General features: G+C 48.2%; 1 protein-coding gene across 1 annotated transcript in view; it reads right to left on the reverse strand.

The window, feature by feature from the left end:
• The window catches only part of FAM229A (family with sequence similarity 229 member A), a 30333-nt gene extending 24521 nt beyond the window's left edge, over window positions 1–5812 (reverse strand). The window contains exon 1 of the mRNA XM_086958646.1: window positions 5682–5812. Within this exon, the coding sequence (XP_086814772.1) occupies window positions 5682–5800 (119 nt within the window). The 5' untranslated portion in view covers window positions 5801–5812. The remainder of the gene's footprint in view (window positions 1–5681) is intronic.
• Window positions 5813–12996: the final 7184 nt, after the last annotated feature.

Genomic DNA, 12996 nt, shown 5'->3' on the forward strand with positions numbered 1-12996 from the left:
CAAGTGAGGAGCATTGCTTTCTTGGAATTTTTCCCTTTACTGGTGGCTTTGGAGGTGTGGGGGGAATTTCGGAACAGGTCTGTGCTCTTCCATGTGGACAACATGACGGTGGTGGAGCTGGTGAATCATCAGAGGGCAAGGGACCTGAGAGTTGCTGAGGAGGTTCATGTTGGCTTGTTTGCGGTTGAATGTGGTGTTTCGGGCGAAGCATGTCCCTGGAGCGAATAATGACATTGCGGATGCTTTGTCTCGTTCGCAGTGGCAGCGGTTCCGGCACCTGGCACCGGGAGCGGACACATGCAAGACCGAGCTGCCGGCCGGCATCTGGGCCTTGGGGGAGTGAGGATGATTGGTCTGGTGGAAGGTTCACTTGCTGAGACCATGAGGAGGACATATCGCTTGGCATGGTCTGAATTTAGTGCTTTCATGGGCTGGAATCTGGATAGTGTGGTGTGTGCTGAGTCTGATGTGGGACAGGGGCTGAGACGTTTTGTGTTGGTTTGTATTGACAGGGGTTTGACTGCGGCTACAATTTCTGGTAAATTGGTGGGGATATCTTTTTACTGTGTCCTGTTTTTGGGGTTTGATCCGACCAAAGATGTGATCGTGGGCTGGATGTTGCGAGGTTGGGGCAGGGAACGCGGGAGTGGGGGGGGGGGCAGGCTGCGGGAGGCAGTTACTTTTGAACTATAGGTCCGGCTGGTTGGGGTGTTGCCGGAATGTTGTTTCGACCAGTTTGAGGTTGGCCTTTTCCGTTTGTGTATGGTGTGGATGTTTTTCGGGGCGTTCCAGGTGTCTGAGTTGTTGGGTACGAGGAGACTGGCTGGCAGGTTGTTTGAGGAGATTCGGATGGAGGGAGGTTGCCTGGGTATTTGGTTGCGGTGCTCGAAGACTGATCAGTTAGGTAGGGGTAAGTGGGTTTGGCTGAATGAGTCGGGGGTGGGGGGGTATGCCCGGTGGTTGAGTGGCAAACTTTCCTGGGGACGGTGAGCGTGACGAGATTTTTTGTCATGCTTCTGGCGCGAGAATGACGGCAGGCCAGCTGTGGGCGGTATTGCGCAAGGCTTTGCGACATTTGGGCCTGGATGCATCCGGTTTCGGGACTCACTCTTTCCGAATTGGGGCTGCGACAGCTGCGGCCAGGTTGGGGTGGTCCTGGGACAGGATTAGGAGGATTGGGCGATGGAAGTCACGCTGTTGCGAGAGGTATGTGAGGAAGTGAGGTGGTCCCAGGCAGGGCGTTGGTTGATTCTGGTTGTTGTTCCCGTTTCTAACATCTTTTTCTTCGTAGGTTGCGTGGGTGGACCGGGAAGTAAGACGGTGACATGGATTGTTGGGCACTCCTTCGTGCATTGGGCATCCAAATATGCGGAGCAACAGGTTTACGGCCGTAACCTGGGACTGAAAGGACACTTGCACGAGGTACAATGGTGGGGCAAAGGTTGCATGCGATGGGGGCACTACTGCCCTGGCTCGCGAAGATGATCCCACAGAGGGGATGCCCTGATTTGTTGATCATACATCTGGGGGAAAACGACCTGGTGCAGCTGTCAGGATTGGCACCTTTACAACTCATGCAACGGGACCTGGATGTGTTGAAAGGCAGGCTTGCAGGGACCTGCATTGCCTGGACTGAGTTAGTCCCCAGAAAAGTGTGGAGAGGGGCAATGAAGCATGGGGCGATCGAAAAGGCACGAAGGAAGCTCAACAGGGCTATGAGACTTTACTGTGTGACAAGGACATTAAATTGATTGCTCATGAGGGGATTCGACTTGAGGAACCGTTAGTTTTTAGGGACAACGGGGTGCACTTGTCCCAACTGGGCAATGCCTATTACATGATGGAGATGAGAGATGTGGTGAGCAAGTTGTGGAATGAGGCAATCTGGTGTCGCAGGGAATGAATGCTGGCGTGCGTGGAGTGGACTGGAGGCCCTTTGAGGGGGTGTGGGGCAGTGAACCGCCCTACAGGGGGTTCACTGGTTGGCGGTACTTGAAGGGACAAGGGGGTCAAGAGCGGGCACACCCATCCCTTGGGGGGGGGGGGGGGAGTTCGTATGGTGGATAGAAGCGTGAATGGCAGGACGCAAGGAGTGGGCTGGATGACAAGTGATTGAGGGGCAGGAAGAAAGCATGGTTGGAGCTTCTAGGGCTTGGTGATGAAGTGGAACGAGTGAAACGAGTGAGAGGGGAGTGTGAGTGGGGGTTTGATGTTATTACCTGTTTATGTTACTGTTATGTACAGATTACGCAGTTCTGGTCTAATAAAATGGCCTTTTACGCTGACACTGCGTGGTCTGTTTATTGCGCGATGCCGGGCACCGGGGGAAGCACAGTTGCAGACTAGTCTTCCCCCGGGGTCATTCGCGCAGGATAGGCCAGGTAGGGGAAGGGGAGGAGTTAGGGGGTGGGTATATAGGCGCAGGAGAGGAAGGGAACTTCCTCTTCCTGCGACTGGCACCATCGGGAGGGTTCAAGAAAAGCCACCCACCCACCCAACAGTTGGAGGTGTGTTTTGGGTCGGCCTGTAGCGTTGCCAGTTTAGGCCAGAGCTGCTTTAGGCGGTACTTGAAGGGACAAGGGGGTCAAGAGCGGGCACACCCATCCCTTGGGGGGTGGGGTTCGTATGGTGGATAGAAACGTGAATGGCAGGACACAAGGAGTGGGCTGGATGACAAGTGATTGAGGGGCAGGAAGAAAGCATGGTATGGAGCTTCTAGGGCTTTGTGATGAGGTGGAACGAGTGAAACGAGTGAGAGGGGAGTGTGAGTGGGGGTTTGATGTTATTACCTGTTTATGTTTACTGTTATGTACAGATTACGCAGTTCTGGTCTAATAAAATGGCCTTTTACGCTGACACTACGTGGTCTGTTTATTGCGCGAAAAGTTTTCACTCGAGGCCTCTCGCAGTTAACTTTTAAACTAAAGAGGCTGTCTGCAGAGGCCCATCCCGGACCTCCCTCGTTCAGACTGTGGAGGGGCCCATTGTCATTCTGAGAGTGCAGCTGATCAGCACTTTAGAATGACAATGGGCCCAATTGCCTTCTCCTGCATGGGACTAGGGCAAAGCATTCTGCTTTTGTCTTTGCTTCATGCTGGAGAAAATTAAAATAAAATAACTAACACCGTTTTCACTGTACATTTAAAAGACAGATTTTAACATACAAATAAAAAAATACTATTTATTAATGTTTGTTCTTAGCAAAAATCTTGATTGCAGAAAGGGCCCGATGTCGCTTTGCAAAGTTGTGGGCATACTGAAACTGTGAAGTGCACGATTAGCTCAACCTTATATAAACTTATTTTGGCTTGAATTTTTTTGGTTGTCTATTTACTTACTATATTATTGCGCTACCTCCTCTGATATGTCTGTAAAACTTATGTTTTTGTCCCAATTCTATGTCCTGAATTTTGACCTTCTGTCCTGAATTTGTGTCCTGAATTTTGACCCTTTGTCCTGAATTTTTACACTGACCGTCCTGAATTTGCACCCATGCCAGTTGGTAACCCTAGTATTAAGACTTCCATTCTGTTTTGGTGCTGCTTTAAAAGCTGACAGGCATTTCTCTGAGGAAACCCCTTTCACTCTGTGCGATAGCTACTAAGGGATACGCGCGGGTTTTTTATTGACAAGACTGTGTTTTCAACTAGCAAGGTATTGTATTATTAAGTTGGTGTCTTATGCACTCCCTCTTTAATAAGCCAAGATGTCACAACACGAAAGTTAAAAAAATATTTAATGAAATGTTAATGATTTTCAGCTATCTGTGAACAGGGGAAACCTTGATTCTCTGCTTGAAATCTCGATTGAATTCTAATTCCCTTAGATATAGTTACAAACTCTGGTTATTCTGCCAAAATACACGAGTCTGCCGTCGTAATTCCGCAGACTAACTTCAAGAGACACCCGTTGCCTTCCCACCCTGATCCAACTAAAAAGTCGACCCGGTATGGGGTGCGGCTGGTGACAGGGTGGATTGGGGGGGGGGGGGGGGGGGGGGTGCCCCTGTCCTTGGATGGCTGAGGATGCGCTGCTGAGCGGATGCTGGGCATGGTAGCTGCCAGCTGCTCCAGCCCTTCCCCTATGCGTGAGTCTGAGTTTCGGGCCCTCAGCTCTCTATATACAATGTGAGTACCGCAGGCGAAGACAGAGAGCGCAGCAGGCCAAATCTCCTCAGGTGAGGGGGTGCGAGGGCAGCCGAAACATGTCCACCTGCCGAGGCTGACACTGGTGAGGGAAGAGGAGCCCCCACCACAGGCCGGAGGCCTAGAATCATGGCGGATAAGTAAGGAGCTAATTGGAAGGAGGCACATGTATTGTTGGTGCACGTGCACCCCCTTCTGTTATTTGGGAGGAAATCATAGAATGTTTTTTTTCCCCCTTTGTTCTTGAAACCTTATGTAACGATTCATTTTTTTGCACTTGCATATTTCCTTATTTTTTATGGTGTGTTTTTACTGTCCACAACATCATAGAAACAGATGAACCACAGGCCTCGACTAAGAGTGACCACAAGCACGTGGCGGCAGGGGCGTTAACTCCATTGGGGCAGTAGGAGGAGGACCGGGGCCCTGGGAAGCAAACTGAACCCTGCTTGTTTACGTGGGTTATAGCTCAGACAGCAGCCATGGGAGCCATTTCCTTCCTTTCACTAAGCCCCCGGCACTCTGGCTGCCCCAGTACGAAGAAGGCTTCCCGAATGGGGGCTGGTTACCCCAAGCCCAATGGACACCCATCAAGGTACTTGCCTGGCGACTTTAAACATTCGACTTTAGGTGTTTTATTTCTCATGTGGTGTTCCAAGTTGGGCCTGTGTTTGTCCCTGGGACTGGTATGTACTGGAGGTGACTGGAGAGTGGCTTTTATAGAAGCCAGGTGAGTTGATTGGACGCTGGGACCGCGGGGGCCAGGTGATGGACAGCAAGAAAGGGCCAGGTTGGAGGTAGGGATGAATGCAGTAGCTTTTCCAGACCATGTGAGGAAGGGGATCCGTTTGAGCGACACAGGACTGGGGGGGTGGGGGGGGGTGTAAGTTAGAGTGAGAAGAAGAGAAGTTTGCAGGGACACTGAAAAGGAGAAGAGGCTTGGAGGGACACTCAGGAGATGGCGGCTCAGAGGAACACAGTAAAGGGGTAGGTGGAAGGGACCCATAGAATAGGGGATAATTTGGGGCAAGTGGTAAAAAGGGGTTGGCTCGAAGGAATATTTGTAGGGGGGGAGAGAGGCACTGGAGAGAATGGAATGGGCTGGTTTGGGACAGAAATCCAGAATAAGTGTCTGAGGCGATTTAGAAGGGAAGGGATGTTTGGCAGGACACGAGGAGGAAGAGGGTGGACTTGAGGGACACCCCGCAGAAGAAGTTTGAGGGACACCCGGAAAAAGGGGAAGATTGAAGACACATTGGAAAATTGCCGATCAGTGAAACTCTAGGAAGGAGGATAGAGGGACACAGAGAGGAGGGTTTAAATTACAGAGACACAGAAAGGCAGGTGGCAGACTGAAGATGAACTAGCAGGAGGCGGGAGGTATACAGGAAGTTAGAGAGTAAGATGGATGGACACTGGAGGAGGACACAATGAAATGACCGAGAGGGGGGAGATGAGTTTAGATGGATAGTAAAGCTAAGGTGTAGGATTAGTAGGTTCATGCGCGTCACACGTTGTAGGAAGCACTGCATTTACCTGGCTTGGGTGTTCCCAGATGGGGCCTGCTCCTGAGTCTCCGCTGCAGGGGGGAGGCTGGTGGAGTCTCCAGCTTCGATAGGGAACCTTCGGACTGGCGGGCTTTCCTGGGAACTCATATCTCCCCCCAAGCTCTCTCTGCAGGGAGGAAAGGAAGGCATGTACATGTAATAAGGATTGCTTTGCAAAGCTATTGATGGACGAGACAGTGAGTGCAGTTTGGAGCAGGCCAGTACTCCATCTTACACTATATGTAATTGCATATTGGTCATACGCCGTCAAGGCATAAGAGAGGAACTTCCACACTGAGATGCACATATTGGCTTCAAACAAGTCGGACCTGGATGTCTTCTCTTTGACTGAGGTGCACATATAAAGATATTCAAGCACTAGATTTGGTAATCCGCCCTGCACAACAAGATGAAGAAATTTCTATGCATGTGCTAAGGCCAGGAGCTGCTGTTCAAACACCCATGAAAACCTTCCCTGCAGGAAATAAAAGTTCTGGGAATAAGGCAACTGGATCTTGCTGGAGAGAAGGATGCTAAGGAGGTCTCTGATCAAAGTAAGGTAAGGAATCCCTACAAAGCCTGATGGAATATTATCAAACTATACACTAACCCATAGTAACGTTTCCCACTGGAGCACAGGAAATCAAGCATTGTGTAAATCCAACACTAAATCCAGATGTAAACAAACACTCCAAGGAAAAGTGCACACTAATCGACAACTGTTTCAAAAGCAAGATTGGCTCAATTGACCGCTTAAAGACATGAAAGAAGCACCAGATATCAATATGAGCAACTCATCCCGCAATAAACCCAAATGCACAGCCTTCAGCACCCTCTCCAATGACGACCTTTCAAATGTTCCCTGCTCACTGAAGGCCATCTCGCACCTCAATGAGATCAGTTGCTTATTAAAAGGAAGGAAATCATTAGTGATTCTGTCACGGCGTCGCCCAAGCTTCCTGAACGCCTCTTCCACCCAAGGATTCCCCTAAGAATCAACAGATCTTTCCTTCCTGAAGACGCCTAGCCTAGCTCCTGAGGACCTAGTAAACAATTGACTGATCCAACGCAAGCCACTCCTAGGAAATATGACAGACAAGGCAAACGCCAACAAGCTACATGGGAAGATCAAGAGCAAGAACATCATTCTGACAACCAGCCTGAGTTCAGGCTGCTATTCAGCACAGAGACAACTCACTGATGCACTTGAGTTCCCTGACAACGGGGACCCCCTTCCCACTCATCCTGCGCAATCTCTCCAGTGACTTTGATGCCATCAACTATCAAATCCAATGCAATGCCATTACCCCTAAATGGGTTTGGACGGTGCCACCCTGTACAGGGTCACATCCAACCGAATAATCAGAATCCAGCTGATTGACGTGAACTCCTTCACCTCGATCAGCTGATCTCCGCCATTCTGCAAAGATCCTTCCTCTCCTGCTGGCCAGCAATGATGTCAATGTCTACACATACATACATTAACCCCGGCCCCTGGGGCTTCTACTTAAGTGCCAACATTTGCTGCAAGACTGACGTTGCCCGCGATGAGAACAACTTTCTCTCCATCACATTATGATGGTCTTTGCATTGGACCTTGAGTTCTAGAACACCATCGAAGAATGGGTCCTGCTCCACCTCAACCGAGGCAAATCCTTTACCTTCAGCTGCCCGCATCGCATTTCAGATCTGCTGTGTCATCTACAAGATAGTGGAGTGAAACCCCCCCCCCTCTTAACTGGCAACCAAGAAGATTTGTGCAGATTCCACATCATCAGGCTTAAGGCTATAAAGTGCAGAAGAGGGAAATACCAATGTCCTCGTGCACATGCAGTGTTGCCCACCCTCTCTGACCAACATCTTCCTGCAAAACTCCATTTCCTGCCATGTGTTCTCTCTATCCCCCTTTCCTGTACTCTTCTTGCCATTTACACATTTACACAGTTCTTTACATTTACCATCTACCAATGTACAGTACTTTGTAGCTAGGTTTCTGCTAAAAAAATCACGTACATTCATACATTCATACATTTTACCTGTTCATTGAAGGGTACAAACGAGGATTTTCTTACTAGACAATTTCACATCATATGTAAGCAAAGACGCCTACATAGTGGCCAGCAGTGCTCTCGGTAGTAAATAGTACAAAAGTTTGGGCCCTGTTCTTGGCATCCTGTGTTACCATGCAGTATCTGTTAGGCACTGTTTACAATCGGTGTTCCACGGCCGCCACTTCTCGTGCCCTACCATCATTGAGCATGTAGGGTGCCAGAGATAGTGCAGCTGAGCAGCAAGGCTTCATTTACGAGGTGGGAGGGGCTTAAGACTCCGGTGCAGCACAGCACAGTAAATGGTATGTCAAATTATAACAAATCCAGTGCATACCATAAATTCTATGAAAAAGGCAACTTTATCTTTATTTACAGGTAGGTTAACTAGGCTGATTCACACTGAGGTACACAAAAAACAGCTTTGGTGCGCTCTGGGACCGAGATCTAACCCAAAACGTATTTATAAAATACTAGCAGCCCGCCCCGACGTTGTCCGGGGGCAATGAGGCTCAGTGTGCAGTCCTCCGGAGCGCAACCACCACCTTCAGGGCCTCCACAGACCTCTGGCAGCATGTCGCGTCTCGAATCCCAGTTGGCAATGAGGCTCAGTGTGCAGTCCTCCGGAGTGCAACCACCACCTTCAGGGCCTCCACAGACCTCCGGCAGCATGTTGCGTCTCGAATCCCAGGCCCCCAACCACCTGTGCAGCCGTGGGCCAAAGACCGGGTGACACTCACCGCCGCCCCTCAGCCTCGCGCTCCTGGCCGCTCCTCCCCGCGCCCGTGGCCGCTCCTACCCCTGGGCATGTCGGACCTCTACCTTAGCCCATCGCCGCTCCTCAGCCTCGCGCTCCTGTCGATGCTCCTCGCGCTCCTGGCGGTTCCTCCTCGCGCTCCTGGTTTACTTCCTGAACTTTACCAAAATGTCTGACGGTGATGTCAGCACGTTCCTCGTTAGCGCACACGCCCACCTCAGACATGGCACTACTTCCAAGGGACTACTTTGGCAAAGAACGTACTTTGCCGTTGTAACATATATTCTTTGATGATATATAGCCTATGACCATCTGCTTACCCTGGCCTTTCCAAAGCTGTATCGGGTGTGTGGATTGGCGCTGTGGTTCCCGAGTTAACCCGCCTCAAAGGCTCAAAGTTCTTCCTTTATTATAGTAGTATAGATATGCAGTATGTGCTTTTTATATGTGATTCTGTTGGGGCACCTTCAGTTGTTCTCAGAAACCGCTAGCACTTGTCCAACCTTGCTTTTATTTACTTCCAGCAGTGAACAGAGGTGTCCGACGAAGAAATGTATCTGGGTTCTTGCTCTAGTGTGTTAAGAACCTGTGCACAAGGTGGCAGAACGCTTTAGAGAGGCAGTGTCAGTGAATACCAGTGAAACAAGTAAAAAAATGCCAAACATGAAATCTAGATCTTCATAAAAGTTGTTATCATTGTGCTACATTATTTGAGATAACCAAATAAAATAGGTGCGTAAAGGTTACAAAAGTTATTTTAGGAATAATGTGTCTCAAGTGTAACATATATATAGCCTTGTACTCAAGTGGGTTTGCAGGTCAGATGGAAGGCTCAGCAACTCAGTGGGTTGGTGATGATGTAGATAGGATGCCCGAAAAGATGGCAACAACTAAACCTGAATGGCGTCCCGCACAAGTTTCAATGCGAGGCAAGCTACAAGATGCTGAAACAAGACCATAAACCTGTTGGTTCAGGGTGTTTGGTTGTCACGGTCAAGTACACACAATTCTGAGATAAGACCAGTTAAGGGCCCAATGGGTTTCTCTCAGTTTGTAAAGTGGAAAACGTATTGGAGTGAAACTAGCACCCACAAATGTTACTCATTGACCTACGGGGGTTTGTGTTCTAGACAGGCTAGTCTAGACCAAGTTTTTTTTTTTGCTTATGGGGTACTCGTGGACCTGGGGCAGCCATTGTTCCCATAGGTTTGACCAGTCAGAACCAAGTAATGGGATTGTGGGTCAAGGTGCAACTGCAACGTCTTATTGGAATATCTCTTGAACCATATGGGCCAGCGAGCTGGTTAAAAAGCCTCAGGAACTAGGGAGACCAACCACAGCCTTATGCACACAACCTCAAAAACGGGAGACTAAAAACCTGTATGTCCTTCTGGGGCGGGATGACGACAGATAAGGCTGTCATGTCTCTATTTCACTGCGCTAAGCTGTTCTTCCAGCAACAAGAACTGGACCTTGAAAAAATAACTATATAAACATGAAATGTTTTTGAAAAAATCTTTTTCTTGTATGAATATATGTACAGTATGTATTAACTAAATGTCACATTGATTATTACATTTGAGAGAACCCCAGTACAAATCCAAATATTGTTATATCCTGTGATTTGAGAGATTGATAGAATATATAGATCTTGTGTTTCAATTTAAAAAAATCAATGTTGTAGTAATATTGTTGAGTGCCAGGGTACATCTGTCTGTCTGACGACAGATAAGGCCCACCTAAAGATACTGGGGAAACTGGGGCAGGTAAAATATTCCCAACAACTTTGTCCTGGGAAGAGTCTCTGCAAATCTTCAGGCTTGGGTAACCTCTTGGAGGTGGTTTTGGGCAGCTGGGCTGAAAGTTTCTTGTGGTTCCGAGGTACTGTCTTAAGGTGTCCACCAAGGCTTTAAGTGGGCCGGGTCATGCCGGTGCTCAGCATCAGAAGTGCCTAAAAGCAGATGCTGAGACGGGTTCCTATCAGGCTGTTGATTTTTGCCCTCGCCCTCTGGGTGAAAAAAAAATCTCAACTCTGCAACAGTACCAATGCTCAAAGCTGTTGATGTAACTTTAAAGAGACTCGTTTTAGTTCTTTCACAGTCTCTTCATTTCAGAACTGAAGCATTTTTAATATCATATACAACAAAGTTATAGTTGTTACTTATTTATCTTTTACAACTAACAACCATTGACAAAGCCAATAGTCCTGGCTTGTTGTAGGTATAATGTTGCTTGTTGTACCATATACCTGGATGCAAAGACAGAAGCAGCAAAATACCAGTTCAGTGGCACACTATGCTAAGCACAGATTTTTAGCTTGTGTGTTTTTATGCCACGCCCCTTTCAGAGACCCCTCAGTTTTTTCATCCACTTAAAATCCTGTGTCCACCACGCACACCTACAGTCTGCCAGGCATTGTGTTGAACGTTAGCTCAGTCAGTCGCCTGTTCCTCCCTTCTCCTGGCAGCTCAGGCTCATTCTCATGAGCAGGTCCCAGCAGTGGCATAACATGGGCACCCTGGGCCAGATTACAAGCATGAAAATTGTGCCCCCTTTTTCTTGTTTTGCAGTCAAAAACAGTCACTGATTTTGGTGAAGTGGGCCCATCATACTCCTATGCCCTGGTGCCACTGCGCCTGCTGCACTAGTGAAAGCTACGCCTCTGTGTCACAGCAGCAGGTGGATCCAAAACTCAGTGCACATTTCCAGCCCTGCAAGGTCCTGTGCCTTGCAGACATTCTCTTCATAGTGGTCACCTGAGAGTCTACATAAAAGAGAGTACTTGGTCTGTTGGGGCAGAATGCATGTTGTATGTATGTTGGGGAGATGATGTGGCCTAATGGCTAGAGAGGTTGACCTCAAAGCTGGGGAACAAGGTTCAAGTCTCGGCAGGGACGCTCAACATCTTGTGATTCTCGGCAAATCACTCGATCTCTCTGTGCCTAACATAATGAATTTATCCGTATGTAATGCAACTGGTTCTCATGTAAAGCGCTCAGATACCTTGATGTCAAGTTCATGCTATATAAAACTAAAAAAAAATGTATTCCACGTCGGACAGAATAAAAACAGGCAGGCAGGTGGGTAAACGCCGTTTACAACGCGGTGTTTACACCGCACGACCTTTACCACGCTGCCATTACAATGCAAGTCGTTACTACGACTTGCGCTGGATGGCGCTGTTGATTAAGGAATGTTGTAATTTTATATTCCACTGTTACGTGGACTGGTGTTGGAATATAAAATGATAATATTCCTCAATCCGCGCCCTCCAATGCAAGTCGTTGTAACGACTTGCGTTGTAAAATTCGCCGTTTAAAGTACTGCGATCAAAATAATCGCGTTGTACTGACATACATCCGGCAGGTGGAGGTCAAGGTAGTCAGAATGGTCAAGGCTGTTTGTTAATTTGAAGCAGGCAGATTAAGCCACAGGCAGCTGCCACCACAACACGGGAAAAGGTGAAGAGTGGGTTTCAAAGCAGAACAGCGAAAAAAGGGGTTGTCAGCTGGTGTCAGCCCACCAGAAGGCCTCAGTATTTGGGGTGAACCGGTACAAATGATGGTTGTCACACCAACTGGAGACAAAGGCAACAGTAGGGAAAGGTGTGAAAAGGTACTCAGTGCCCCAAATATCCTCTACAATGTCTCCACGCACACACAAATTACATGTAACAAACACGCTTTGTGTGACTATATTAAACCGTATGAGGAACTAAGGGACAGGTTTCGCTTACATAAGTCCCAGTGTTTCAGTTTTCTGTACTGCGCCACAATCTTCACCCATTCCAGCAGAAACGTATTCACCTGCCAGAATATATCCTTAGATGCCAAACTGATGCTAGAGCCCCTGAGGCAAGGCAGCATATTAAGACATTATCGTTTGCTGATTGCTAATGCCCCAGACCCCATGGCGCACCCACGCAAGTGGTGGAGGCAGACCTAGGAACACTAGATGATGATGACTGGAGGGAGGCCTTGCTGCCCCACTCTGTGCACTAGCAGTATCGGCCCAACTTAGACTTATCAAAATGGGAAACATCCATTACAATGCTAGCATTACTTTGTAGTGCCTTTACTACACAGGCAGTACCACAACTGCAACGTTACCACGAGTTCCATTACAACACAAGTCATTGCAACAACTTGCTTTAGCTTTAGTGAATGTAGTGTTGGACTGGTGTGGATTTTAAGTCAAACACCCTCCCGACTGATACACCGACTGGATTTGGAATCGTAATTTAAATTATTCCAAAGCCAGCGCTTCCCTAAAGCAAGTCATTGTAATGACTTGCGTTGTAATGGAACTCGTGGTAACGACACAGTTGTGGTATTGACTGCATTGTTAAGCCACACATAGTTTTGCCATGCGCAGTAACAGATGCTATTCATCCAAATCCATTACCTGAACAGGATATACTATAATCTAGATTGATTGCATAAAATGACTGCAGCCCACCAAACGCCATGCACTTGATGCCAATCTTGATAGGTACACTA

The sequence above is a fragment of the Lissotriton vulgaris genome, chromosome 2_1, assembly GCF_964263255.1.
Source record: "Lissotriton vulgaris chromosome 2_1, aLisVul1.2, whole genome shotgun sequence".
In the NCBI taxonomy this organism is placed as follows: domain Eukaryota; kingdom Metazoa; phylum Chordata; class Amphibia; order Caudata; family Salamandridae; genus Lissotriton; species Lissotriton vulgaris.